Source organism: Sus scrofa, unplaced genomic scaffold (genome assembly GCF_000003025.6).
Source record: "Sus scrofa isolate TJ Tabasco breed Duroc unplaced genomic scaffold, Sscrofa11.1 Contig1206, whole genome shotgun sequence".
Classification (NCBI taxonomy): domain Eukaryota; kingdom Metazoa; phylum Chordata; class Mammalia; order Artiodactyla; family Suidae; genus Sus; species Sus scrofa.
The window spans coordinates 1,293,710-1,321,065 of NW_018084833.1; the positions used below are offsets into that span (position 1 = coordinate 1,293,710).

Sequence of the window (27,356 nt, forward strand, 5' to 3'; positions counted from 1 at the left end):
GTCCGGGCCGCCCTGCCCGCCGGTTGCCGGGGAGCGGCCGCCGAGGCCCGCGGGGCCGGGGAACCGGCGGCGCGCGGAGAGGTGGGGGCGCGGGGCGCGGTGACTCGGGGGCGCGAGGGCGGGCGCGGGGCTCGCGCGCGCCCACCCCCCGGCGGACCCGCGACGGTCGTTGCCCTGGGGCGCGCCGCCGGCCGGGCTGACTGCGGGTCCTGCGGCGGGGGCCTTGGCAGCAGGGGCCGCAGAGCTGCTGGTGTCGCCCGCTCTCGGGCGGGGTCTGCGGGCCGAGCGATGGTGGCGGGCGCGCAGGTGGGCGAGGCCGGGGCGGCAGGGACCCCGGGCAGGCGGCGCCCACGCCCCGGAGCGGGAATTCGTGGCCGGCACCCCGCGAGGGCAGCAGCCCCGGGGGCAGGAGGGTGGCTTCCCGCCGTCCTCGGACGCTCGGCGGTCGCCCCTCCTAGGAGGAGGAGGCAGGCCTGAATGCCTCGGTGTTTGTCCCTGCCACTCTCGCCGACCTGCCGACTCTGTCACCCTGCACCAGGGGCTCTTAGGAACGTTGAATGGCTGCAGGGCCACGGCGGGGAAGGCTAATAGCACCGTTTTCCCTTAGGTACTTGAGGGGACTCCGGACGGGCAGGGCTCCCAGCCATGCAGCCACTGGCCCTGCTCACGCTGGGTCCCCTCGGGCCTGAAGGGGAGCCGCGGCCATTTCTCCCCTCTGGGCCTCGCCGGCCCCGGCTGACCATGCATCCCTGACACCAGACGTCTGGACGTCGCCAGCAGCCCAGGAGGAACCATCTCCGGGGGGCGTCTGGGCTGCCGCCGTCCACGAGGGCTGGTCCCTGGACTATGCCGTCCAAGTGGGCGAGCCGGGGGCACTCAGAGGTCGCCCCCCAGCAGCCCATCACCGCCCAGGAGCCTGAAGGCAGAATGCTCAAGGGGCAGCTTCCAAACACGGATGAAGAGCTTGCCCCCCGCCCGGGGTCCCCGGCCCCGCCCACTGCCCCCCGTCTGGGGCCCGAGAAGAGCCCAGTGCTCCCTCTGGACACTGCGGCCCCAGTCAGCAGTAAGGAGGACGACCCGCAGGCCAAGGCAAGACCCTTCACCCCGAAGCCGCCTACCAGGCCCAGGCTGGAGCGAGCGCTGTCCCTGGACGAGAAGAGCTGGAGGAAGAGGCGTTTCCGAACCAGCCGGGAGGACCTGGCCGCGCGGAACGGGGCCAGCCCCTCCGGGGGCTCCCTGCCGGACAAGGCCCCCGAGACCCCCGCCCACGGCGGCTCCCCGCCCTGCCTGAGCACCTCCCTGCAGGAAATCCCCACAGCCCGCGGGGCCCTGGGCGGCGGAGGCCCCTCCACCTGGGGGAGCTGCCTCTCCGGGATGATCAGCACTTCCCTGGACCTCCTGCACCGCGACGGGGCCGCGGCCAGGAGCAGCCCCCGGCTGGCCAGTGTGCTTCCCGCACGCCCGCTGCCCGCCATGGACCACAGCGTCGCCTCCGAGTCCCTGCGGACGGCGCACAAGGTGGACGCGGACCACGCCGACTACAAGCTCCGCCTGCAGGCCAGGCTGTTCCGGGCCCACAGCAGCCTGGGCCCCGGCCGGCCCCCCAGCCCCCTGGCCTGTGACGACGGCTCCCTCCACTCGGCCAGGTCCACCTTCAGCCTCCTGGCACCCATCCGCGCCCAGGACGTCCGCAGCAGGTAGGCGGCCCCCGTGGCCTCGGCGTCAGCCTTCACGAGCTCCGTGAGCACCCAGGAAGGTGCCCCAGCAGGCCCCTCCGCCGAGCCCCGCGTCCAGCCCCTCCCCAGCTTTTCCGTGGCTCAGCCCCGCGGGCTCCTGTTCAACAGAGTTCAGGGCCTCAGGCCCCCTCTGCGCCCCGTGCTGGCTCGCGTTCCTTCCTGTTTCGTCACCGGCTGGGACAGGTGGGCCCAGCGCTCCAAGAGGGCTGGTGGGGCCGCACTCAGCCAGGAGCTGTGCCCTGGGCCCTCCTCCAGGCCGGAGAGCTGGACCGGGCGGAGGGCCCTTGGTGACTGCGGCCCCGCTGCCCCTGGGCTCTGCAGGGCCCACCCCGCAGGAGAGGCTGTCTCTGCTCTCGGGAGCACCCTGCGATTTCTCAGCGTTCCAGGGCCCAGTTGGCACCCACCCCTGCGGGCCGGGGGGGCCTGCGTCTCGGAGGACGCCAGGCTCGGGGTCTTACAGGGCTTTCACAGTGTATCCGTGTTGACTTTATAGCTGGGAGAGCGTGGAGGCCGCCCCTCTGCTGGGCTCCCGAGAGCCCGAGTCCTGGGGATTCGCCAGGACGCGGTGGCGGGTGGCCTCAGATGCTTCTGATCCCACCCGCCCAATCCCACCTCCTCCCCTCCCAACCCGCGCCCCCGGGAGCTGGGTCCTGGGGCCGCCGGAGGTGCCCTCGCTCCGCCTGGCCCGGCCGCTGATGGGGTTCGCGCCGTTCCCGTTCCCGTGGCGCCTCGCACAGGCCAGGCCAACCCAGAGGGCAGAGTTTGGGAGCGGAGGAAGGTTTATGGGGGGCCATGCAAGGAGCCGGGTGGCTTGTGCCCCCCACATTCCGACCTCCCCAAACCAAAGTGGTAGAACATTTAAAAAGCCCAGTGAGGGAGGGGTGCGGCCAGCGAGCGGTCAGCTCGGGCTCAGCTCTAAAAGCCAGGCGGATGGTCCCTCTCCAGCCCTGGACCGAGGGCCTCTGTCCCCCACGCTTCTCGGGACCAGTGACCCTCCCCGGGGAGGCAGGTCTGTCGTGGAGCCAAGCAGGCACAGGGGACCAGGCAGGCAAACCCGGTGTGGCCGCCGCCTGGCTCCCTACCCCTGATCCGTCCCCCTGAGCACGCTGCTGGGAGCGGGGTCCCGAAGGGCCTCCCGGAGGAGCGCGGCCGACACCGCAGTCGAGAAGCGGCGGAGGCCCCCGCGGGCGAACACACTGCCGGAGGCGAGGCCACCCCGCCGCCGCCGCCTCCCCAGCCAGCTCCGTGCTCCCCGGGCGGGCGGGCAGCTGCGCCCCGTCCCCTTGCCAAGGGCTGCCCTCGGGCTGCTGGGGGGCAGCGGCCAGGGCGGCGCCCGGTTCCGTGCAGCCCGCCGCCAGAGAGCGGGCTTCATGTGGCGCAAACCAGGGCAGTCCTGGGAAGGTTTTATGACACGTGAGCGTGACAGGGAGCTCAGGTCTCAGTGTCCCCAAACCAACCCTGGCCGTCGGCACACGGCCATCGGCAGATGAGTGGTGACGGGCTGACGGCCAAGCTGCTTCTGGAGGGAGCAGCTCAGGGGCAGCGCTCTGGGCGGGGGGGTTCGGAGCCGGGACTTTGCTGCCCCTGTTAGGGCGTCTGCACCTCCGGCGGGGCAGTTCCCAGACCACGGATCGAACCTGCGCCACAGCCGTGACAGCGCCGGGTCCTGAGCCAGCAGGGACCTTGGCAGCGGACACTGGTGAACCTTTAGTCTGCGTTCTTCTGTGAACACCTTCGAGCGGATTGAACCAGCGGGCGCCATCCGCTCGGGAGTCACGAGAGCGTTTGTGCTCTCGGGGCCGGACTGCGAGGCGGAGGCCAGGGTCCCCGGAAAGGGCCCCGTCCCCTCCGGGTCTGCTTACCGTCCAGAAGCCCGCCTCCAGCTCTGCGGCCCTTTCAGGGCGTTGCCTTCACAGGTTCGGCAGAAACCCAAAACGCCCTCCAGGACGGTGCCGGACAGCCGTCGGAGGTGCTGGTGTTTGTAGAGCCGCAAAGCCGGCGCTTTCTCCAGAGAGCGGGGACCGCGGCGCTGGGCTCTGTGGTGACCGACAGGGTCCTTGGGAGCTCCCAGCTCTGGGGGGCGGCTCCCGAAGCCCAGGAGGTGGTCCTGCACCTGGCCCCCGCCCGTGCCTCTCCTCGGACCCCCCGTTCCGACGGTCCCTGTCTCCGCAGGAGCTACCTGGAGGGGAGCCTCCTGGCCAGCGGGGCCCTGATGGGGGCGGACGAGCTGGCCCGGTACTTCCCAGACCGGACCGTGGCGCTCTTCGTGGCCACGTGGAACATGCAGGGCCAGAAGGTGAGCAGCCGCCCCGTCCCCCGGCCGCCTCGGGAATCTCTGCCCGGTTCTCTGCTAGGGTCTCCGGGCTCCCGCCTCACCCCCAGAGGAGCCTCCTGCCTAGAGCCCACCCTCCCCCGGCCGGCGGCCGGCACTGGGGCTGCTTGGTGCACGTACCCTGCATCTTTGCACACACGCTACCTTTTACATGTGCGCTGTACCCTTTTGTACACACACCGTATCTTTTCACACACACGCTGTCTCTGCACACACACTGTTTCTTTTACACGTGCACTGTATCTTTGCGCACACGCTGTCTTTTCACACATACACTGTCTTTTTGCACTACATTGTATCTTTTCGCACACACACTGTCTTTGCACACACACCATACCTTCCGAGGTTTAGATTCCCAGCTCATTTGGGAGAAGGGGGCAGAGACGTCTCTGGAGGCCTCGCCCCTCCACGCACAGCCTCCTGCTGGTGGGCCCCATCACAGGACCTGGCTGTTACAGTCGCCCTGGGCCACCTCTGTGTGTGTCCGTTGGGGCCTGGCAAATGTGGGGACTCCTGTCCACTGCTGGGCAGCACAGGCTGGCGTCTGCACCACCGTCCATGTCTGTTTCCTGTCGTGTGTCCCACGCAGTCAGGGGCTCCATTCTCCGTCCCTCCACACCCTCTGGGGTCCTGCCTGTGAGCTGGGCCGCTCGGGGCTCAGGGGGTCTTTGATGATGGACCGAAGGCAGCCAGGCTGGGGGTTGTCGAGCTGATTTCTGGGGAAGCCCGTTGGATGCTGTGGGCGTCTCTCTGGGGTTCTCTGTCCCCTGCCAGGGGCATGCTCTGACTCTGAGGCCGGATGTAGGCTTCTAGACCGGGGGTGGCCCTAACGCCCCCTCCCCTGGAGGAAGGAAGTGATTGTCGCTGCCAGTGGGGGTCTTGGGCACTTCCTGAGTGCCCTCTGGGGGGGTGTTGACTGTGGGAGAATCAAAGTGGCTGCTTCCCAGGCTGACAACGGGTGACAGGTCAGGGGACAAAACAGGGCAGGCAGCGTCAGGACCAGGACCCCACACAACAGTGACCTGAGCAAGACGGACGTGAAGGCAGATGCCCAGGCTGGTGGCTCTGCTGTCCTCTGGGAGACACCCTGGGCCCAGATGGGCAGAGCAGGCAGCAGGTGGTAGTTGTGGAGTAAAGGGCGCCCACTTCCGGCCCAGGGCTGCCGCGGGAGCAGGCCAGGCTCAGGCCAGAGGCAGCTGGTGGGCCCCTGGCGGGGGAGGGGGCCGGTGGGGGAGGAGGGGGTGCAGCGTGGGGGAGGGGCATGGGGGAAGGAGGGGCCCAGACCTGGTGGTGACAGACTGGGAGGTGGAGGGGGTGGCCTGCCCAGGCCGGGGGCTCCCTCTGTGGCCTCAGTCCCCCCCGCCTCAGGAGATGGCGTGGGTCCCCAGGCAGCAGGAGCCCCGTTCTGGGCCTCTTGGGGACCTGCCAGGCGCTGCTCTTCCACAGGAGCTGCCCCCGAACCTGGATGAGCTCCTGCTGCCGGCCGAGGCCGACTACGCCCAGGACCTGTACGTCGTGGGAGTCCAGGAGGGCTGCTCCGACAGGTAGGGCCTCCCGCCCCGGCCCTGCTGGCGTCTCCCGCTCGCCAGTCCACCTAGGGAACAGCGGCACTAGGTGGGCCTCTGGGGCCAAAGCTGCTGCGGCCCAAGGCCCCTGCGTGGGGGGACACGGGCCGCGGCCAAGCGTGGGCTGAACCAGGAACCGCTTTCTGCTCGAACTGGCCACGAGGTTTAACGTGATGGGCTTGACCCTCCTGTAAGTAGGCAGCCGCCCTAAGTGACAGGGAGGGTGGCGCAACCCCCCTCCTGGGTCCGCAGTGGCCTGGGAGTGTTGGCCCGTCACCCAGTGAGGGCAGCAGGGGCCGGTGAGGAGCCCCCTTCGCCAGGGTGGGAGCCACCCGCCCACCGCAGCTTGGGAGGCCCCGGGAGAACCGGGCCGCGTGTGGCCGGAGACGCCCAAGGAGGCGGTGCTCGCAGGGGGGCCCCCGTGCTCCGCACCGGACGGCACGCGGGGTCTCTGGGCCCGGGTCCGACGGCGTCCTCCCCGCAGGCGGGAGTGGGAGACGCGCCTGCAGGAGACGCTGGGCCCGCACTACGTCATGCTGCACTCGGCGGCGCACGGCGCGCTCTACCTGTCGGTGCTCATCCGCAGGGACCTCATCTGGTTCTGCTCAGGTGGGCGCCTCCCCGGGGGCGGGGGGGCGGACCCGGGGCGGGGGGCGGGGCTCGGCCCGTGCCGCCCACTCAGCGCCGCCCTCCCCGCGCAGAGGTGGAGAGCGCCACGGTGACCACGCGCATCGTGTCGCAAATCAAGACCAAGGGGGCCCTGGGCGTGAGCTTCACCTTCTTCGGCACCTCTTTCCTCTTCATCACGTCCCACTTCACCTGTGAGTCCCGCGCGGGGGCCCCAGCCCCGGCCTGCCCCTCGCACCTCTCCCCCGACGGCGGCCTCCCCCCAGGCGGTGGCCTGAGCGCGGAAGGCAGGTCTGCCTGGAGGAGGAGGCCTGGGCGCCCGCTCAGCACGCTCCCAGCGGGGCGACCCTGGCGTGGACGGAGGGGCTCGAGCATGCTGGGGGGGTGGGGGGGCTTTGCCCGACGCTGAGTTCCTGGGCTCGGAATCCTGCCTCTGGAGCGGCCCCCACCCGCACTGTCCTTGCAGCCGGGGACGGGAAGGTGGGCGAGAGGCTGACGGACTACAGCAAGACCATCCAGGGCCTTGCCCTGCCCAGGACCGTGCCGGACACCAGCCCCTACCGCTCGGACGCAGGTGAGCGGCGGCCTGGGGCCCCTCGGGGGCTTCGCCTGCCTTGGCTCTGGGAAGTCGCTCGGTGATGGAAGCAAGGCCTGGCGCCTGCCCCCACCCCGTTGTCACAAGCTGGGGTCACGGGCCCCAGGGCCCCTCGCCCCGCCCGGCCGTGGTGGGGGGGACGCAGCCGCTGCTGCAGAGGCTGGCAGCACGGGTGGGGGGTGCTGGGCTCACACACGTGTCCGCGTGCCCCAGCGGACGTCACCACCCGCTTCGACGGGGTGTTCTGGTTCGGAGACTTCAACTTCCGCCTGAGCGGCGGGCGGGCGGCCGTGGAGGCCATGCTGAAGCGGGAGGCGGGCGCCAGCGTGCAGGCCCTGCTGCAGCACGACCAGCTCGCCAGGGAGATGAGCAGAGGTGAGGCCGGGAGGAGGGCGGCCCCCCGGGGGTCGGGGCGCCCGGCGGCGCTCTGAGGCGCGGCGGCTCTGCCTGTCCCAGGGTCCGTCTTCAAGGGCTTCCAGGAGCCGGACATCCACTTCCTGCCGTCGTACAAGTTCGACGTCGGCAAGGACTCGTACGACACCACCTCCAAGCAGAGGGTCCCGTCCTACACGGTGAGGCCTCCGCGGGAGGGCTGCGCCGCTGGGGAGCAGCCGAGGCCAAGGCCGCCCGGTCACGCCCTGCCCGTGGACCCCCTTCCTGCAGGACCGCGTCCTGTACAGAAGCCGCCACAGGGACGACATCTGTCCGCTCAAGTACTCCTGCTGCCCGGGCATCAGGACGTCAGACCACCGCCCCGTGTACGGCCTGTTCCGGGTGAAAGTGAGGCCGGGCAGAGACAAGTCAGTACCCGCCTCGCGCCCTCACCCCCGGGCCCCGGGCCCTGGGCGGGGGTGGCGGCCTGGGAGCGGGGCCTGACCCCCCGAGGCGCAGGGTTCCGACGGCCCCACGCAGAGACGGCAGCCCTCGGTCGCCAGGCGAGGGACACGCCAGCCCACCAGTGCCCCGGAGCAGCCAGGGGGCGGAGGGGTTACCCTGGAGCCCACGTGCCGCCGCCCTCCCCCCGCAGCATCCCGCTGGCCGCCGGCAAGTTCGACCGGGAGCTCTACCTGCTGGGGATCAAGAGGCGGATTTCCAAGGAGACCCAGAGACAGCAGGCGCTGAAGAGCCAGCACGCCAGCGCCATCTGCACCGTCTCCTGAGGGAGCTGCGTGGGGACTTGTCGCCGCCGGCGGAGGGGCCTGGGAGACGGCGGGGCTGCCCTCCGGGCGTCCGGCTCTGGGGTGCTGACCACCTGCTGCTGCTGGCCGGCCCGCTCCCCACGGAGCTTCCCTCTCAGGGCGGACCGGGCCAGCGACCCCGGCCTCGAGCCGCTCCCGGGCTCCAAAGCCGGCGGAGGGACCTGCGCTCCTGCCCACCGGCCTGCCAGGCGCCCTGGCCGCCTTTACTGTTTCGCCCAGCCCTGCGGCCTCCCAGCAGCCCCGCCAACCCGCCTGAGCACAGGCGCTCCGGCCGGGGTCAGGTGCTGGGACCAAACGAACGGAGGCCGGGACCAGGAGGGGCTGGCGGTTCGAGGCCCCCAACCACCCGCGCCTGGTCTTGGTGGCTTCAGACCATGGCTCAGTAACACCAGGGACGGGGCGTTAGTGTGAGCGCCTCTGGTCTGAGAGTCCACTGGAAGCGGGGCACCACCGGGCGGCCCAGGCCGGCCCTTCACCCTGGAGTTCTTTTTCCTAAAGGGCTCAGAGCCCGGTATCGCTTTGTCTTACCCCACCTCTTGAAAAACACAAAACAAACCAAAAAAAAAAACGGCTTTCATTGGGGGAAGATCTAGGGGCATTCGATCCAGTCTCTTAAATTATTTATTTTTCCATATTTATATTTTTAAATAAATGCACCTATTGAATCTTAAACACGTTCTGGCCAAAGATTTGAGCCCTAGAAAGGAACCGCCTACACGCACTGTCTGTCTTAGAATTGCTCTCGTGAGACGAGGGGCCGGCGCTGAGGCCGGAAGTCTGCTGTCCCCGGGTCCCCTCTGCGGCCTGCGCCTCCACCCCGCCCCGGGCCCTGCCCCCAGGCCAGTGTTCCGGAGACGGGGCTTTTAGGGAAACGGGAGCGCTTCAGACTTGAGTGGGTCCTGAGGAATGAAGGAGAGTCAGTTCAGCAGCTGAGTGTCTCAAACTTTTATTAGTCTCAGCTTCCAAAATATGTGAAATTTCAAGGTACCCGCTCTGTTCAGACACAGAAGTCCCGCTAATGAGAAGGGACAGGCAATCCCTTCCAATTTCAAGCAGCTAAGATTGTCTGTATAAAATTCTGCTCAAACCAATGTGCCGAGTTCTGGATCAGTGACTTGACAGCCTTCCGTCACAAAGGCAGCGTCCACGTGGCCCTGGCGCGTGGCTTGAGACGGAGCTCCCTGTCCTGGGGTCACCACCTAGGTCTCCTGCGTCCGAAGTGAGGCAGTTACTTCGCAACGGGCGCGGGAGTCCGCGGGAACGGAGCTCACTTGGAAAGGCAGGTGAAAATGCACATCGACGCAAAGGGAACCGCCAGGGTCTGCAAAGCAAGCTCCAGGAAGAACTGGGACACGACCGGCAAGCACGAGGCTGAATGTGAAGCCTGGCTCCCGCTCTCCAAGGCGCCGAGTCTGCCCAGCCGGCCGGGCTGCCCCGGGGCACGGGCGGGCAGGCGGCTCAGGCCTGGCCGCTCAGGGAGCTGAAGTGGGGGGAGGGCACAGGGCGTCGGGGAGCAGGGCCCACGAGCACCGCCGCCACTAGACACCGGGGCAGCTTCCAGGAGGCAGGCCGTGCCGCCGGCTCTGCGGGAGGCACTCCTCCCCCACCCGGGAAGCGTGGCCTCCCCGCCAGGCACGCTCCTCCCACACGAAGCTCCCGAGAGGTGCCCCCCGCCAGCCACCTCCGCGGCGAGGGCACACCCGCTGCGGGGGATGGCAGTCGGACCCTCCCAGCCACACCGCAGGGCCACTGCCTCTGCCTCGCGGGTTTGTCTTTCCTGGAAAAAGCCGTGCGGCTGTTTCCGCCCAGCCCGCCGACGGCCGGGTGGCCGCCCTGAACCGCAGCCCAGGGCTCCTCGGGCCTCCGCCCTCAGCACGTCCGCAGGCCTCGCTGACCCCCATCGGCGCCTCTGGGGTCAGGGTGCAGCTTCCTGCTCGCGGCGAGAGCGCCACCTCACCTGTCAGGCTGGGGAGGGCAGCCGGCTTGTGCGTCACCAGGGACCACGTGGCCAGAGCGGGGCCGGTGGCACAGGCCTCCCGACGGCCGGCTGGCATCAGTGGACCACCAGCGACCCTGGCGGGGCCCCACCTGCTCAAAGGCCGGGGGTGTGAGGACGCAGGGCCGACCCCGGGAGCCTCGCGCTCTCAGTTTGCAGCTGCGACGGAGTAAAGCTTTATTCCACTGACTGGCACATTCAGCTCTGCGGGGACTGCTCTGGAGACAGCAGGTTCGTCCTTTTGCGCCTGGGGAGAGCCCGCAGCCTGCACGGCTGTAAAGTCACCCCAGAGAACGCAGCAGAAGGCGCCGCCGGCCCCGGGCTCTAGCGGAAGAGGCGGTAGGTCCTGGGCAGCCGCCCGTCCTTGCTGGCCAGCGCCGCCTGGATGTGCTCGTACGTCGGCAGGTGGCCCAGGGCCCCCAGGGCGGCCACGGCCGGCTTGCCACGGAGCATCTTGAGGCAACTCTCTTGATGTCCTCTGGCTTCACGTCGCCTGGCACAGGGGACAGAGATGTCAGGGGAGCACTGGCCCCCACCTGCCCCGGCCCCGCCTCCGCGGGGGCGGGTGCAGAGGACTCCAGAGGGCCACGTGCAGCCTGTGGGGACTGGACGCAGGGCCAGTCAGGGTCGAGCCGCTTGGTAACGGGGACGTGCTGGTGGTTTACACGTACAATTTCCAAATGCGTGAGGATGGGCCCATGTCCACAGGGGTCAAGGTCATTAGAACAGGAACCCCATCAACCCGTCAGCTACACCGTGAGTCTGCGGGGACGGGCGTGGGAACGAGGGGCGCACCCGCGCGGCCTTGGCGTAGCGAACCACGCCCGCGAACTTGGGTCTCTTCTTTTGAGGGCTGCACCCACGGCACAGGGAAGCTCCCAGGTTAGGGGTTGAATCGGAGCTGCCGGTCCACACCACAGCCACAGCAATGCGGCATCTCAAGGAGCGAGGCTGGGGAAAGGACCCACGTCCTCGGGGATGCCAGTCAGGTTCGTTACTGCTGGGAACGTGCTTCTACAGGAGACGAGGCCTCCGAGCGCGGGGCGTGCGCCTCCAAGGGAAGACGAGGGGCCATGCACGGGGCACGCGCTGTCCTCAGCAGGACGCAAGCCCAGGAGAGCCCAGAGGCCGTTGGCCTCACACCCGGTGACCCGTCTCCACTGGGCAAAGGCGGAACCTCCCGGCTACGGCCCCTCGGGAAGCTGCTGCCCGCCACGACCGCCCTGCCCCCAGAGCCCCAGGCCTCCCACACCCACAAGTTCCAGGGCCCCCCGAAGGTCACCCGGGGAGGCCGTGGAGACCTGGGCCCAGACCCCCGAGGGCAGCAGTGTCAGAGCTGGGGCCCCTGCAGGGGCAGCACGGCGCCAAGCGCTTGGCACCCACTTTCCCCGTGGGGCCCCGCTGGAGCCCGGGGGGTCACGGCGAGGCGCTCAGCCGAGGCCGGCGGGGCCGGGGCGGTACTCACGGATGAGCGCGCACAGCTCGTGGGGCAGCTTCCTGGAGCGCGTGGCCAGCACCTGCCTGCCCACGTCCTCGAAGACGACGGGCCTGGCCTCCAGGTTCATCATGAGCATGGACGTCAGCTGCGTCTTGGCCCGCGCCAGCTCCACCTGGGGGGCGCCGTCCGTCAGTCGGGGCTCGGCCGGCAGGCGCCAGCCCCGCCCTGCGTCCTCCCCGGCGGGACCGCGCCTGGCACGTCCGACGGAGAGAAGCGAGCGCCCCTCGGGCTCCCGTGTCTGCCAGGCAGCACGAGCAGGGGCCGCGCCAACCCCCCAGAGGCCGGGACCCCAAGCTGGCCGCACGTCGAAATCACAAGAACACAGATGGAGCGCCGGCCCCGGGCTCCATCCAACGCGAGACACGCGAGACGCAGGCCCTGCTCCCTGGGAAACCCCACGGGGAACCAGCCCCGGCCACCGGCCCCGCCGCTCGGGCCTCACTGAGCACGCTGCGAACGCCGCGACGCCAGCGGGTCACGCTCCCGGGGCCCAGCCTGGAGCTGGGGACAGACAGACTCCCGGCCGCCGGGTCTCCGTCTGCCTTCCCGGCCTAACGGAGGCCGAGCTGCTCACTTTCACAGCTGCAAACCCCCTTCGTCTCAAGCTGCTTTCGCGTTAGAGGGCAAAGCACTGTTTCTCTAGCAGGACGCTAAGGAAACCATCAGCTCTTAATTTCTAAACGTTTTATTTTATTTTTTTTTGGTCTTTTTGCTATTTCTTTGGGCCGCTCCTGCGGCATATGGAGGTTCCCAGGCTAGGGGTCAATCGGAGCTGTAGCCACCGGCCTACGCCAGAGCCACAGCAACGCGGGATCCGAGCCGCGTCTGCAACCTACACCGCAGCTCACGGCAACGCCGGATCGTTAACCCACTGAGCAAGGGTAGGGACCGAACCCGCAACCTCATGGTTCCTAGTCGGATTCGTTAACCACTGCGCCACAACGGGAACTCCAGTAAACGTTTTATTTTTAAAGTAACGCTTCTTTTCCTGATTAAGAAAAGAGCAGGCGGCTACCGGAGAGAGGCCACTCTGAAGGCGAGGCACGCGCCCCGAGCCCCGAGGCGCACGCCCTGGGCTTCTGTCTGCGCCTGGCCCACGCACACAGATCCTGCTTACTTGTGCCAGTTCTGGTCCGGGAAGAGAGAGGCTTCGAAACGCGTACGTGTTCTAACATACCAAACCTCAGATTCAAACAGAAGACTCGGCCGCAGGAGCCGGACGATGCCGAGGGGCCCCTCCTCCCGCAGGACGCTGCTCTCAAGCGCCCCAGGACCTGGGTGGTCACGGGACCCCGGGGGCTCTCAGCCAGAGACCGGGGAGGACGGGCTCCCGCAGCTGCGCGGTTCTGGCTGGGACACCGGTGGCCTGGGCGCGGGGGACGGGCCCCGAGCCGGCCTCCTCCGCCCACGGAGCGGCCGGGAAGGGCGCCGAGCTGCACTCACCACATCCACGGCTCCGGCCATCAGCACAAACTCTCTCGTGACAATCTCCACCATTTCTCGAACCTGTAAGAGGGGTAAGAGAGCGTGGAGCGGGAGGCCCGGCCGGGCCCGGCAGCAGCGGCCTGGTCCCCGCGAAGGCCGGGCTCGGAGAGGAAGGGGCAGGGCGGGCCCGGCCCTCACCTGTCTCGGGTCGGCGCTGGCGTGAATGCACAGGAGGCCCGTGTCCTCGTAGCTGTGGTGGTAGGAGGTGGCGTTGTACATCCAGTGGTGCCTGCGGGACGCAGAGGACGCGGGAGGTGGCGCAGGGGCCCGAGCGCCCGGCCCGGCCCCCCGGGACGCGCCGCCCACCTGTTGAGCACGTTGAGGTAGAGCCGGGTGAACATGCCCTTGCCGGGGCCGCCGGCCGAGAAGGAGCCGCCCCCGCCCATCATCATGTTGAGCACGGCGAAGGGGATGAAGTCGGCCTCCTGCGGGAGGGGCGGCGGCTCAGCGGGCGCCCCGGCCCAGCGCCCGCCTCCTGCCTCCCACCTCCCCGGGGCGGGGCGCGCGGGCGGGCGGGGGGCTCACCAGGAAGGAGCAGCTCTCCAGGCCGATCATGACGTGCGTGAGCTCGGGGAACGGGGCGGGGCCCAGGCTGACGTTGGACATGTCCCGCTCCAGCTGGAACCAGAGCCACGGCCGCCAGGCCCCACACACTAGGGTCAGGCGCCCTGGGCCGAGGCCCGGCTCCAGAGAAACCACGCGAACGGCACCGCGCCCTCCTCCCTCTGCAGGCCGAGGCCCCCTCCAGCCGGCGCCGCCTCGGCGCCGGGCGCTCGGGGAAGGCAGCCGGGGGCTCCGCCTGACACTCGCGCGACAAACCCAACCACACGGCCCCCAGGAGCCGAGAGCAGCGACCCCGCCCGCCGTCGCGGGAGCCTCACCTTGACGATGCCCCCGGTGTACTGCGCCACCGACCTGTCCACCTGCACGGCCCCGTCACTGCCCCACGCCGGCCGGCTGCCCAGGAGGTGCTTTCTGGCACACTCCACCAGGTGCTGGTGCTCCACGCCCACCGCGGCCAGCACCATGCGGTCGGGGGTGTAGTAGTTCCTCAGGTAGGCGTGGAGCTCCGCTCGATCCATCTTCGCCACGTTCTCCGCGGGGCAGAGGCGCTGGAGGCCGACCGTGTTTTCCCGGTAAGCAGCCTGAGGGAGGGGCGGGAGGAACCGGTGACGGGAAGCCCGCGGCCGGCACCCCCAGGCCAGCCGGGCCGCGGAGCCCCAGCCGGAGCCCCAGCCGCACAGGGCGGAGCCCGCCAGCTGCTCCTCTCGGCTGCGGCCTCTTGGCAAGAGCAGCTCTGCGTGTTTACGAAGATAGAAGAGTCTGGCTCTCCAGAACGAAAAGGCAGGGAAAACACAAAAGACTCGTTCCAGAGACCGTTACGGGGAGACGTGGGACGCGTAAGACCGCGTGGGATTCAGAGTGGCCCGCGCCCATGTCACCTGGTGAATCATCTCGGTGAGCAGCGGCTCCGGGTCGGGCCTCATGTTCAGGTCCTCCAGCTCAAACTGGACAGCCATCCGCGTCATCTCCAGCTCCTCGTCTGCAGAGAACCAGACAGGCTCGCACCCGGGCCGCCAGCGCCCCTGGCCGTGGCTGCTGGCAGGGCCCCCTCTGCCTCTGTCCGGGGCAGCCCCGGGGACACCTGCGTCTGCCAGGGGAGAGCGCCCCGCAGGCCGTGACCCGGAGGGATCCGGCCCCTCCTCCAGCTCTGCCGCCAGACGGCCACGCGGACCTGCTCTGCGGAGACTGCTGCCACGGGGATGAAGGGACGCTGGCTGGGACGGCGCTTCGAAGGCACGGGCCAGTGTCAAGGAGGCCACTCGTCGGCCAGCTGGACACGATCACGATGTGGGACCACAGCCTGGGAGCCCCAAGGGCAGTGAGGGCGGCTGCGACAACCAGCACGGCCCCGCTGCGGGCCCGCTCCTGGCAGCTCAAATCCTGCCGCCTACGAGGCGGAGGAAGGGAACGGGGACCTGGAAACTGCCGGCAGCACCTCGCTTGAGGAAGCAGCTTTTCTGAACTGGAAGAACCAGCTTCGCCCCAGACGTCCAAGGGCCTCGAGGACTCTCCTGTCAGCGGTATTTCCTGACTGTCCCTGGCGGAGGCCCCAGGCTCCAGAGACTCGGCGCTCCTCCCAGGGCTGTGCATTAACACGCCTGCTCGGAGTTCCTGTCGTGGCGCAGTGGTTAACCAATCCGACTAGGAACCATGAGGTTGTGGGTTCGGTCCCTGCCCTTGCTCAGTGGGTTAAGGATCTGGCGTTGCCGTGAGCTGTGGTGTAGGTTGCAGACGCGGCTCGGATCCCGCGTGGCTGTGGCTCTGGCGTAGGCCAGCGGCTACAGCTCCGATTAGACCCCTAGCCTGGGAACCTCCACATGCTGTGGAAGCAGCCCAGGAAATGGCAAAAAAGACCAAAAAAAAAAAAACCAACCAACCCACACCTCCTCCCAGGGCTGTGCATTAACACGCCTCCCGGTACCCCCACCCCCCGCAAAGACCCCTCAAGCAGCCCGAATGCACACCTGTTAGCCTGGGGTGCAGGACCACGTCCGCCAGCAAGCCGACCACGGTGTCCAGGCCCTTAGAATTGGCAGACACAGCATACATGGTGGTGTCTCTGGAAAACCAGCAGTGCCGGAACGGCTGTGCATCACTCCGCCTCGAGGATCGGCACCCCCCCCCGTACGGCGTGAGCTCCGGGCTGGCAGGAGCCATAGCCGTGTGCAAGCTGAGCGCTGGGGAGCCAGCGCGGAGAGGCGCCCTCCTAGGCCAGAGCTTCATCCTGTGCTTGCTTTTTTTTCCGCCACGCCTGGGCCTGCAGAAACTCCCAGGCCAGGGATGGAACCCGTGCCAGGCAGGGATGGCTGCTGGAACTGTCGCTCTGGGAACACACCTGTCCCCACGTCTCGCTGGGGGCCAGAGACTGACCGCTAACTGGCTCAGAGCTCGCGGCCCTAGAGTCACGCGGGCAGAGGGAGTCAGGTGGGAGGTGCAGGCACGACGACCAGAGAACCACGGGGAGCACGGGCAGGAGCGCACGCCCAGCAGGCAAGGCCGTACGCGCACAGACAGGGCCCCGGGTCTCCGCAGAGAAGGGGCCGTTTGTTCTCAGTGGGGACGTCTGAGCTGAGTCAGTGTCGGGGCAGGACACAGGCCTGGCCCTCACCCCCGGGAGCCAGAAGTCTCTGAACAGACCTTTTGTTTGAAAACAGGACCGTACCGGCCTCAGGCTAGCTCTGGTCCTTGAACCTCTTTTCTAAGGAACGTTCTACGGCTCAGACTGAGACGACGGTTTAAACAAGGGTGACCGTCGTCCACTCATCTCACATGGCCCCGGAGAGAGCTTTCTGAACGCGCTCCACCCTGGCAGCCGATCCGCCCTCGTCCACAGCAGCCCGGCCCCGTCCATGCTGGGCTGCCTCCCGGACCCCTCCCGACCCAGAACAGACGGCTGCCGCCTCCGGTTGGGCCTCTGCACCTGCTGTGCCCGCTCCGAGCCAGGCCTCCCCTCATCCCATTTCTATGCAGAACCGGCCCCCGTGTCAAGCTGCCCCCCACCCCTAGCCTTGGTCCCCAGCTCGGGTGTCCACTCCCTGTGGTGCAGCCGTCTACTTCGTCTGTGGGCATCTTGGGGGCAGGGCCTGCTCTGCAGCCCCAAAGCCCAGCCAGCAGCCTGGCTCCAACCAGAGGGTCAGCGGCCTGCTGGAACTGCTTGGCCCCAAGCACCAACGTGCTGCCACCCCTGGGCTCTGCCCGCTCACGTCTCGCCTCCACCTCCCGGCCTCTCTGATGGGAGGGCTCGGTGGGACGCTGACCGAGGCTGAGAACAGCAGCTCCCATCAAGCAGAAGTCTGCCGGTGAAGGCTGCTCACCTCGAGGTCTGGCAGTCACAGATGCCCCCGTGCTTTTCCAAGGTAAGCAAGATTTCATCTTTGCTGGCAAACCGATCGGTAGACTAGAAAAAGAAAATAAACGAGGAAATCTAAATAAGCAATCCAAAACAACCTCCAAAATACGGTTTTTTAAAAAAAAAAAAAATTAGTTTTCAATTTTCTTTTTAGGGCCACAGCCGCGGCATACGGAAGGTCCCAGGCTAAGGTCAAATCGGAGCTGCAGCTGCCAACCTACGCCACAGCCACAGCAACAATGCTGGATCCTTCACCCACTGAGCGAGACCAGGGATCGAACCCACATCCTCATGGATACGACACAGGTTCTTGACCTACTGAGCCACAACAGGGAACTCCAAACTTTACTTTCTTAAATGTGTTTCAAGACACGTTAAGGCAAATTATCATTTAACTTAGAAACCTTTTACAACTTTGAAGACTTAATCCCCTGTTAAAGTGGTCATTCTAGAACAGCAAAACCCGGTGGCTCTTCCCAAGTATAGTCGCAAAGGTCACAGATGGGACACTGACCGAAAATGCCAATTTTTCCAAAAAGTGAGCAATTCCACTAAGATATTTCGCTTCATATCTTGATCCTGAATTAATAAGAACTGGTAATAAAAAGAAAATAGGTTAAATCAAATGTTCAAAATGGAAGACTCATCAAGAGAACCTTTTTGAAATCGAGGGTCTTTTCTTTTTCTTTTGGTCTTTGTAGGGCCACACCCACAGCACATGGAGGTTCCCAGGCGAGGGGTCTGATAGGAGCCACAGCTGCCGGCCTGCACCACAGCCACAGCCACGCCAGATCCGAGCCGCGTCTGCGACCTGCACCACAGCTCACGGCAACCCCAGATCATTAACCCACTGAGCGGGGCCAGGGATCGAACCCACGTCCTCAGGAATACTAGTCAGGTTCGTTAACCACTGAGCCACAAGGGAAACCCCTTAAAATCGCAAACATGACTAAAGAACCAAGTTTAAACCTATGAGCGTAGTGAACACGTTAATTATCTCGATTGTGAGTTTCCCAGCTGAGCACACGCGCCAGTGTTACAGACTCACACACTCTGTACGCACGAAGCTTCTTCACCCAGGATGCGACTCCCTGCCATGTACTAACTACAAGAGTCAGCTGAAACGAGTGCACGTCACGACGGACGGGAGCGCCCACGACACCGCCGGGAGCACTTACTTCCTACCGTGCAGAACTGTCCAAACTTATTCTGAGATGCCACGCGAAGCCCATTATCCAGTGTGGTGACTTTGGTTTCAAACTTCTCTTGTCCATCGACTGTAGCAAAGACAGGCTTGGGGACCCCCGGTAGGGGGGAAGAGAGGGGTATGTTGGGATAGGCACCGCCGCTACTGAACTGTCTGCCCGCAGGGGCGCCGAACCTGTAAGAGAGGAGCGGGCCCCGAGTGGGCCCGCTCCCAGCAAGAATCAGCCCACGGAACGCAGAGACCACCCAGATACAGCTCAAGCTCAACGTGGAGTTCCCGCTGTGGCTCAGTGGGTTAAGAACCTTGCTAGGATCCATCAGGATGCAGGTTCGATCCCTGGCCTCTTCAGGGGGTTAAAGGCTCTGGCGTTGCTGCAACCTGCCCCACGGTCACAGAAGCGGCTTGGGTCTGGCGTGGCTGTGGCTGCGGTGTACGCTGGTAGCTGCAGCGCCAACTCAACCCCTGGCCCGGGAACTTCCGTATGCCGCGGAAGGAAGCAGCCCTGAAAGAAAACTGAAAACAAGCCTCGACATCTCGCCTAGAGAACTTATCTCTATACCTCTCTAGAGACAACACGGAGGAGTGACCAAGCGCCCCACTGCGGGGAAAAATTCTGGCTGAGCCCAGGGACCTGCAGTCAGATCCGTAAGTCTTTGGGCCGCACAGGCCGCCTCGCTGAGAGAGGGGCAGCAGCACCTGCCCCTTAGGTGGGTTTCTGCAGAGCTCTTAGCCCGCACTGTCCCTCAGCACAGAGGCCACACCTCCTCACCTGCTCCGGCCTCCCACTCCCTCCCCAAATTCGCCTCCCACGTCCAGATGCCACTGGCCTGCCGGTCCCTTCCTGGAGCCCCTCGGGCCGCCTTCGCCCAGGGCCGCGGGTCTCAGGGCTGCCCCTTTCTCATTCCCCACCTCCTGGTTAACGCTCACCTCCCCAGAGGCTGCTCCTCATCCTGCTACCTGAACGTAGTCTCTCCCGCCTCATACCACTGACCGTGGCCTACTCGCTCCAAAGGTGACACTGGGCACACGACCGCGTCCCTGTCCCCCGCGCGCCGGAGCCCTCACTCAGCTCCCGCGGACTGCGAGGGGCAACACCTATCTGCTGCCTGAGCCAAGGGGCCAGGGTGGGAAAAGGCAGGCCTGGCCGCCTGGGCGCGACTGCGATGGGGACAGAGGAGGCCAAACATCCGCAGGACAGGGCACACAGCAGAGCCGCCGAGGGCAGGGCTCCGGCGGCCAGAGAACCCTGGCTCACGAGGGGGCACGCGGCCGGAAGGGGCCGGGGCGGAGAGGACACGTGGCCCCGGGCGAGCCCCCCGCAGTCCGCCCGGGAGGAGAGGGCGGCAGAGGAGAGGCGGATGGGGCTGGGGACCGGGGCCCGGGGCGTCGGGCGGGGAAGCGCCCCCGGCGCCCCCGGGGCGGGGCTGGGGTCCCGCAGTCCCAGCCCGCCGGCCCGGCGCCGCGCCTCGGCGGGGGGCGGCCACAGGCGCGGCGCCCACAGGGACGCGGGCCGCCGCAGCCCCCGCAGCCCCGCGGCGCGCCCTCCGCTCACCTCAGCCGCGAGCGGCCCCAGGGGCCCGAGCCGCGCAGCAGCCGCGTCGCCGCCAGCACCACGGCCGCCATCTTGGGTCTCCGCCCACCGCTTCTGTCGTCACTTCCGGCCCCGCCCCCGGGGCCCCGCCCCCCGGAGCCGGCCCGCGGCGTTCGGGCTCGCGCTGCCGCTGCGCGGGGCGGAAGCAGCGGCCGGAGGCTCGGAGCGGTGGCCGAGCGGCGGGCGACGGGGGCGGGCGACTCGGGCCGCGGCCGGGGCGGAGCCGGGGCCATGGAGCCGCCGCTGCCGGGCTAGAGAGAGCCGGCGCCGCGGGGCCCGCGGCGATGGCGGGCTACGCGCGCCGCCCGGGCGTCACCCCGCTGTCCCGGGCCCGGAGCCTCGTCATTCCGGACGGTGAGCAGCGGCGGGCGGGTGGGAGCGCGTCCGCGGCCCGGCGGCCGTGCTGAGGTCCAGGTGCGGCGGGCACGCAGGGCGCCCGCGCGGCGCGGCGCGCGGTGAAGTCGCTCTTGTTGTTATTGCAGCTCCAGCGTTCTATGAGCGCCGGTCTTGTCTCCCCCAGCTAGACTGTGAGCGCCCCCAAGGCAGGGACCTGGAGTCCCACCTCTTCGGCATTCGGCCGACGTTTATGTGCTATGTGCCCAGTCCGGTGCTAGCTTCCGTGGGAGACACAGGTGAGAGACAAGCCTCAGGGACCCCCGGTTCCGGCAGTACCTGTGGGCACCTCGCTGGAGCCTCAACCCGCCCCTGGACCCAGCGAGGACCACCAGCACCAGCTTGGTGCGGGGCGCTGGGAGCCTAAACCCGAAGTCGCGGGGGTCCCGCCTGCTGGAAGCTCAGGGTTTCCTCTGGGAGACCCGCCCCCATCCCTGCCAGACGTGCGGCAGTGGACCACGGGAAGTGCCAGGCTAGAGGCCTCGCCCCAGGGAGTGCAGGAAACCACCTCTTTCTTCGGGCGGAGGGACCAGGGAGCCTTCCTCCAGCTGGGCAGTGGCCAACTTGAGTTCATCCTGGCTCTCCCCAGGCGGCTCCACTGCCTGGTGTCCAGCCAGAGTGTTGGGGAGTATTTAGGGGGTTATGTCAGAGGCCAGGAGCTAATGACAACCCAGCTAATGACAACTTCAGGAGGTACCACAAGGTAGAGGAGGACAGGCGCCTGCCCCACTGGGCCTCGAAACTATGGGGAGCCTTTTCAGATTCACAGATGCCAGGGCCTGTGGAAGTCAGACCATCTCCAGGGGCAGGAGCCCAGGGGCTTGTGCCTGAAAGTTGCCCAGGCTGTAAGAACCACTGCAGTCAGAGACATGTCCGAAGCTGTGGTCACAAAGGCTTCCCATGGAGATCCCACCCGGGCGCCGTGGGTTAAGAACCTGACTGCAGCAGCTGAGGTCCCTGGGGAGGCGCAGGCTGGATCCCTGGCCCCATGCAGTGGGCCACAGCGGTGGCTGGGATACGGGCCCTGGGCCACGTGCCGAGGCTGCAGCCTTAAGCAAATACGTAAATAAGGATCCCTTGCACACGCTGGGTGACGGATGTCTCTTTGCAGATTTTGGCTGTGGCAAGGGGCAGTGTGCTAAGCAAGGCCCAGCTCGGGTCCAGAACACACATTTCGGAGGTAGAGTAGTTCAGTAACCCTTTCTCGTCTCTGTCCCACACACCACGCCAGGCACGAGCCTGGTGGTGGGGTTGTTGACCGTGTATAACTCGTGTACCTGGGGCCCAGACGAGCAGGTGGGAGCAGAATCCCACAGATTCAGTTTTGGCCCTGGAGTGGAGCGAGAGGGCCCAGGGCCGGGAGAACCTGGGCCGTGAGAGTCGGAGGTCACACCTGAAGGTCTGAGGAGACAGCAGGGGCTGGGTTACAGGCGCCCGCCTCATCCAGGGCTGGCCCTGGGCTTGCGTCGTTGGTGGGCCAGAAGGGTCACAGTGTGGCTGGGGGGGGGTACTGGGAGAGCGGGAAAGAGAAGGGGGGCTGGAGGGGCCAGTGGGGGAAAGGCTAGAGGCAGCGCAGTGATTCCCAGCACAGCTGCATCTCAGCTCTAGCCACCCAGCCCAGCTGTGCCCAGGCCGACCGGCTCCGCCCGCGTGGGGGCAGAGGCGCGTCTTGGTCTTCGGGTCCCCGGTGGACTCCGTGGGCAGCAGGGTGTGGGAACCCGGGGCTGGGGGCAGGGAGGAGGGTCTGGAACACATGTCCAAGCCGGGCTGTCTCCTCAGCCGCTTTCTCATTTCCTGTGTCACCAAGGTCTGGTGGCGTCGCGGGGACAGCGTCCCCAGCCTTAGGGGTCAGGTTTGGGAAGGAGCAGTGAGTGGGAACAGTCGCTCTCGCTGATGCCTGGGAGACGCTGCATTCCGTGCTGCTGCTCTCATTTCAGATGACAAACTGGAAGATCTCTCAGAAGCAAATCCATTCTCCTTTAAAGAGTTTCTGAAGACCAAGAACCTCGGCCTGTCGAAAGAGGACACCGACGGCAGAGTTTATTCAAAAGTAGGTCTAAGGCATTGTCTGCGATGATCTTGGACGGAGAGACACCCCCACCCTGGCCCCGAGGACGTCTCTCTGCTGTCGCGCAGCACGTTTCTCCGGAGGAGAGGGTGCAGCAGAGCCGGTGCAGCGAGGCTGCTGAGCCCAGAGGAGCAGCCGCACGGGGCTCAGCGGCCGTTCGCGCCGCTCCTGCCTCTGCCCTCCCCCGGCGGAGCGTGACCAGCTAGGGAGAGAGACCTGGGGTGGCCTCTGAGTCCGCGCCCTGCCTCCCCGTTCTCTGTAGGAAGCCACAAGGCACGCACTGGGACTCGACCGCGACTCCCCAGCCTCCCAAACCGCGGGGTATGGCCTGGACTATCAGCAGCCATTTTTCGAAGACCCGACGGGGGCGGGCGACCTCCTGGACGAGGACGAGGACGAGGACGAGGGCTGGCACGGGGCCTACCTGCCGTCCACCGTGGAGCAGACGCACTCCTCCAGGGGCGCGGCCAGCACGTCGCCCTGCAGCACCTACGTCTCCTTTTTCTCCAACCCCTCGGAGCTGGTGGGGCCCGAGTCTCTGCCCTCGTGGACACCGAGCGATGCCGAGTTGCGTGGCTCCCCAGCGGGGAGCCCCAGCACGGACTTTGCCGCCCACGGGGAGGCCCTGGGGGACAGGCGCCTGCGGACGCTGCAGATAAGTTACGAAGCAGTAAGTGGGGGGCCTGGTGGTGCCTGGGAAGAGCCTGGGTCCGAGCGGCGTTCCCGGAGAAAACCTGGAGCCTCTGGCATCCTTGCCCCCGGGGTCTTGGCTCCAAGGACAGGTCGCTCTGGCGGCTGCTCCAGAGGCTGCCTGTGGGGCCGTAACCAACCGGAAGGCCCTGCGGGCTCTGGGTCTGGCCCGACCTAGGCACGAGCTGGAGCCAACTTGAGACCCTCAAAGCGCTGCCCCTCAGAAAAAGGTCCACCCCAGCTGGCGGCTCAGGGACAGTTTGCCCAGAGTTGAGGGCCTTTAAGAAAGTCACCGTCACCTAGAGAAGGCGTCACAAGACGTGAGTAAAGCTGAAGCCTGTGACTCTAGGCCTTGAACTTGTCCTCGGTTCTCCTCCGTGAGTGGCCTGCCGGGCGGCTCCGGAATCGTTTTGTTTACCAGGAAGTTCCAGGGCCAAACTGCAGAAGCGCAGACTCCTGTGAGTGAGACACGCAGAGTTTCTAACAAGGATTTTCTTTTTCTGCAGCTGAAAGATGAAAATTCTAAGCTAAGAAGAAAGCTGACTGAGGTTCAGAGCTTCTCTGAAACTCAAACAGAAATGTATGTAAGCCTTTAGCTAGGATTGCAATTCAGAGCTTCTTCTATCTCTCAAAGAATAACGCAGTGGAGGAGTTAGACTCAGCCTGGGTTTTGTCGTATTAAATCCTTAGCATTAAACACGTTTCTTATGTCCTGCGTAAAAGTTTATTTTAAACATCAGAGGGAGGTCCCGCTGTGGCTCAGTGGGTTAAGAACCCAGGGTAGCCTCGGTGGGGATACGGGTTTGATCCCTGGCCTTGCTCAGTGGGTTAAGGATTCAGTGTTGCTGTGGTGTAGGCCAGTAGCTGCAGCTCTGATGTGACCCCTGGCATGGCAACTTCCATGTGCTGCAGGTGCTGCCATAAAAAGAAAAGAAACATTGCAGCAGAAACGAATCCGACTAGGAACCATGAGGTTGCAGGTTCGCGCCCTGGCCTCACACAGTGGGTTAAGGATCTGGTGTTGCCGTGAGCTGTGGCGTACCGGTTGCAGACATGGCTCGGATCCCACGGTGCTGTGGCTACGGCGTAGGCCGGCAGCTACAGCTCCAATTCGCCCCCTAGCCTGGGACCCTCCATATGCTGTGGGTGCAGCCCTAGAAAAGCAAAAAAAAAAAAAGAGCAAAGGCAAGAAAGCTTGATGCCAGAGCAGCAGAGCTGCCTGAGGCTGGCAGTGCCCGTGGCCCCGCGCTGGCTCTGCCTCCAGCTCCGAGGCTGCCTTGCCGCTGGGCTTCGCGGGGTGCGCCTGAAACAGGGGTGCCTTCTGAACCAACCGGGCGCTCGAGTTTTTGAGTCCAGTCCATCCAGTGAGAACCCCCGCCTCCCGGCGTTCTCAGCCTCAGGCTCACGGTCGCAGCGCGGGCTTTTCTGTCGCACCAGGGTCAGGACCCTCGAGCGGCAACTGGAAGCGAAGATGATGAAGGAGGAGCGGGACTTCCACGACCTGGAGTCGGCCGTGCGGCAGGTGGAGCAGAACCTGGAGCTGATGACGGTGGGCAGACGGGCCCTGCCCGCGGCCGGGGGGAGGGCCGGGGGTCGTCCCGTCCGGGCCGGGGGGTCGCTCCGCGCAGGGGCCCTGGCAGGCCCTCGGTGGGGTGAGGAGGCACAGGGGCCCCCGACCCAGGGGCAGGCGCGCCGGCTGCGAGGCGGAGGCGTCTCCTGTGTCCACGGCCCCACGTCAGGGGGACCTCTCTTTGTCTCTTTGTCTTCCTTCCTTTTTCCCTTTCGTTTTCGTGTGTGCGTGTGTGGGGTGGGATGGCAGAAGCGTGCGGTGAAGGCAGAAAATCACGTCGTGAAACTGAAGCAGGAAGTGAGCTTGCTCCAGGTGACTCGAGGGACACGCCGACGACGGTGCGGGCGGCGCGCGCGTCCCAGACAAGACCCCCAAGGGCCTCTGCGCCTTCTTCCCGGCCCCAGCGACTGAGCCCCAGATCAGCAGAGAGGGCTTTCCTCTCGGGCCCTGAGCAACGGAGGCCGCCCGGTCCCCAGTGACACGAGGTCATGGGCATCCCTGCCGGCGCGGGGGGCGCCCACACACGGGCCCGGGGGGCCTCTGTGAGGATGAGAGCTGGGGCCGGGGGAGGTGGGGCGGCGCTGGGCCCGCGTCCTTCAGGAGTCAGGAAGGAGCAGCGTCTCCCGGGGCCTCCCCTCGCTGCCTCTACCGAGGCTCAGCCGGGCGAGTCCTGACCTCCCCGCCCCGCCCCGCCGGGCCCCAGGCGCAGGTCTCTAACTTGAAGCGGGAGAATGAGGCCCTGCGGGCGGGCCAGGGCGCCAGCCTGACGGTGGTGAAGCAGAACACCGACGTGGCCTTGCAGAATCTCCGCGTCGTCATGCACAACGCCCACGCCTCCATCAGGTGAGTGCGGGGCCAGGAGCCCGTCCAGCCCAGGGTCGCGCTCCCGCAGGCTCCATGACCACAGGGGGGCGACTGGGAGGCTTGGGGGGTAACTCTGGGCAGAGCCGACGCGCAGCCCCTCCTCCAAGCCCCAGGCCCCGGGCTCTTGAGAGCAAAAGACCGACAACACTGCCCCAGGGAGAAGCACAGAGGCTGGACGCCGGCCCCGGGACCCCCAAGTTGTTGGGCAGTGCCCGTCTGGCTTGAGTAGGAAGAGTTTCTTCAGAGTTCATCTAAGGTTTTAAAAACCTGCTCTTTTGGGGGTTCCTGCCGTGGCTCAGCGGAAACGAATTCGGTTTGATCCCTGGCCTCGCTCAGTGGGTGAAGGATCCAGCTTTGCCGTGAGCTGTGGTGTAGGTCCCAGACGCGGCTCAAATCTGGTGTGGCTGTGCCTGTGGCATAGGCTGGTGGCTGCTGCAGCTCTGATTCGACCCCTACCCTGGGAACCTCCATAGGCCACGGGTGCGGCCCTAAAAAGACACAAAGCTGCTTTTCACCTCAGGACTCCTTGGCCTTGACGTCCTGCTCTGCTCTGGAACAGCTGGCGGCTCAGCACCTGCGTCTGTGTTCTCGTTTCAGGCAGCTGGTTTCTGGAGCCGAAACCCTGAATCTTGTTGCTGAAATCCTTAAATCGATAGACAGAATTTCTGAGATTAAAGACCAGGAGGAGTCTTGAGAACCGCAGGGGTCTCCCGCTCCCAGCTCTGTTTACATTCCGCAGTCTCGCTGGAGCCTTCCAGAGTGCCCCTGTGTCTTTAAACGCGCCGTCCTCCCCCGAAGTAGAAGCATCTCTGTGCTGGCCACCCCCGCCTGTAAGAGCACGGCTGGCCCCTCGCTGGGGGGCCGGGGGTGGGGGGGGTGCTGCCCGCTGAGCTCCCTGCTGGGCTGTCAAGACGCATCGCCTATTGGAAAACATTTCTCTAAGAGCTGGTGATTTTTTTTTTTTTTTTTGAGCTAACCACGAAAACAGCAGCTCTAATAAGTGCCTTCCATTGTCATTCCAGAGCATTAAGTATAAGATAAGCTCAGCTGATCGTCCTTGATTTTAAGTAGAGACACAAAGCAAGCCCCAGGGAAGGGCTTGCCTCCTCATCCCGCGCCTTTCCGCCCTGGCCAGGGCCCCCTCTGGCTCGCAGTCCACTCCTTCAGCTCCCCCGGGCCCCGGTGGTGGGTGGCCTGAGCGCGGACGCCCCACGAGGTGGTCAGGGCCGTCCCCCCAGGGGCTGCCGTCTTGAGGGGCATTTCTGTGGGCCTCCGGGTTTGGACAGCTTGGGGCTGGAGGGTTTGGGCACACCTTTCAAGTGGCATCTTGTACGGTGAGGTGTGGCGTTCAGGGACTCGAGCGCCGAGGCTTCCGGGGAGCCCAAGGCCTCCCCTAGCGCCTTTCCAGCCCCTTCCCGTCGGAGGGGAGGCATAAGGGCTCTTCTTCCGTAAGTGCTATTTTTTAAAATAAACTTTTCCCCTCCTGTTCAAGTTGACGGCTTTCGTGTTTAATAGACCCTGAAACTCACGCGCACTGTCCCTCTTTTGCTGATGCAGCCGCTGTTCAGGCTGGAGAACCCTCGTGCTCTCCTGGACCTAAAGGGCGGCTTGGCTGATACATGACGCTCGGCCTGGCCGGTGGGGCTGGGGTGGACTCCGCTGCCGCTGGGCTGGCTGCAGTGGCAGCAGGCTGGACGCGGGCGTCCAGGCACAGAACTGCATGTTTTGAAGTGGGACAGCTGGATTCTAGCACTGAAGCATTGAAGAACCCCAGCTGGAGTTTCAAGTAGCTTGGCCCTCTGATCTTAGCTACAGGAACGAGACCCAGAGGTCACCACCGACCGGGTCCTTCATCTCACCCCACCCACCACTGGTGCTCCTACCCGCTGGGGAAAAGTGGGTTCTGGCTTCTGCTGTCAGACCAGACTTGGACAGGGGCGTCTGGGGGGCAAGTGTCAGGATGAGGTTCTCTCCCGGGCGTCCCCGCGACCGCTCTGAGAAGCCTCTAAAGACAGGGCTGGGACCAC

The 27,356-nt window shown here is 66.0% G+C and overlaps 3 protein-coding genes across 7 annotated transcripts; 2 read left to right on the forward strand and 1 right to left on the reverse strand.

Moving 5' to 3' along the window:
- Positions 1-10: 10 nt before the first annotated feature.
- Positions 11-8,726, forward strand: INPP5E (inositol polyphosphate-5-phosphatase E). Of its 3 annotated transcripts, none has more exons than XM_021081145.1 (11): positions 11-81; positions 608-1,697; positions 3,909-4,032; positions 5,515-5,612; positions 6,118-6,242; positions 6,335-6,454; positions 6,727-6,834; positions 7,069-7,230; positions 7,312-7,427; positions 7,519-7,655; positions 7,883-8,726. In XM_021081145.1, the coding sequence occupies exons 2-11, from the start codon at positions 847-849 to the stop codon at positions 8,013-8,015; spliced, it is 1,974 nt and encodes a 657-aa protein (XP_020936804.1). In that variant the 5' UTR covers positions 11-81; positions 608-846; the 3' UTR covers positions 8,016-8,726. The 3 variants fall into 3 exon arrangements, with proteins under 3 accessions (XP_020936804.1, XP_020936803.1, XP_020936805.1); XM_021081146.1 differs by lacking the exon at positions 11-81 and adding an exon at positions 162-306; XM_021081144.1 differs by having other exon boundaries at positions 7,312-7,655.
- A 258-nt stretch (positions 8,727-8,984) lies between these two features.
- PMPCA (peptidase, mitochondrial processing alpha subunit) lies at positions 8,985-19,813 on the reverse strand. Its single transcript, XM_021081154.1, is given in 14 exon segments — positions 8,985-10,508; positions 10,511-10,543; positions 11,516-11,660; positions 12,992-13,054; positions 13,172-13,262; positions 13,340-13,458; positions 13,559-13,651; positions 13,915-14,178; positions 14,476-14,576; positions 15,562-15,656; positions 16,912-16,994; positions 17,461-17,540; positions 18,125-18,327; positions 19,706-19,813. Coding segments are annotated over 14 exon segments (1,575 nt in total). The 5' UTR covers positions 19,777-19,813; the 3' UTR covers positions 8,985-10,374.
- Positions 19,814-19,879: 66 nt separating this feature from the next.
- SDCCAG3 (serologically defined colon cancer antigen 3) lies at positions 19,880-26,825 on the forward strand. 3 transcript variants are annotated; one of them, XM_021081157.1, is made up of 10 exons: positions 19,905-20,098; positions 20,227-20,376; positions 21,249-21,317; positions 22,075-22,187; positions 22,468-22,875; positions 23,402-23,475; positions 24,333-24,444; positions 24,715-24,777; positions 25,169-25,308; positions 25,927-26,825. In XM_021081157.1, the coding sequence occupies exons 1-10, from the start codon at positions 20,029-20,031 to the stop codon at positions 26,021-26,023; spliced, it is 1,296 nt and encodes a 431-aa protein (XP_020936816.1). In that variant the 5' UTR covers positions 19,905-20,028; the 3' UTR covers positions 26,024-26,825. The 3 variants fall into 3 exon arrangements, with proteins under 3 accessions (XP_020936815.1, XP_020936816.1, XP_020936814.1); XM_021081155.1 differs by lacking the exon at positions 21,249-21,317 and having other exon boundaries at positions 19,940-20,098; XM_021081156.1 differs by lacking the exons at positions 20,227-20,376; positions 21,249-21,317 and having other exon boundaries at positions 19,880-20,098.
- The last annotated feature ends 531 nt before the right edge of the window (positions 26,826-27,356 follow it).

Excerpts from the sequence above, each read along its gene's own strand:
- INPP5E (XM_021081144.1), top strand. The coding sequence starts at position 847 with ATGCCGTCCAAGTGGGCGAGCCGGGGGCACTCAGAGGTCGCCCCCCAG. Across the intron at positions 1,698-3,908 it reads GCCCAGGACGTCCGCAGCAG|GAGCTACCTGGAGGGGAGCC; the intron begins GTAGGCGGCCCC and ends CTGTCTCCGCAG. Across the intron at positions 5,613-6,117 it reads CAGGAGGGCTGCTCCGACAG|GCGGGAGTGGGAGACGCGCC; the intron begins GTAGGGCCTCCC and ends TCCTCCCCGCAG.
- SDCCAG3 (XM_021081157.1), top strand. The coding sequence starts at position 20,029 with ATGGCGGGCTACGCGCGCCGCCCGGGCGTCACCCCGCTGTCCCGGGCC. Across the intron at positions 22,188-22,467 it reads ACGGCAGAGTTTATTCAAAA|GAAGCCACAAGGCACGCACT; the intron begins GTAGGTCTAAGG and ends CGTTCTCTGTAG. Across the intron at positions 23,476-24,332 it reads TCTGAAACTCAAACAGAAAT|GGTCAGGACCCTCGAGCGGC; the intron begins GTATGTAAGCCT and ends CTGTCGCACCAG.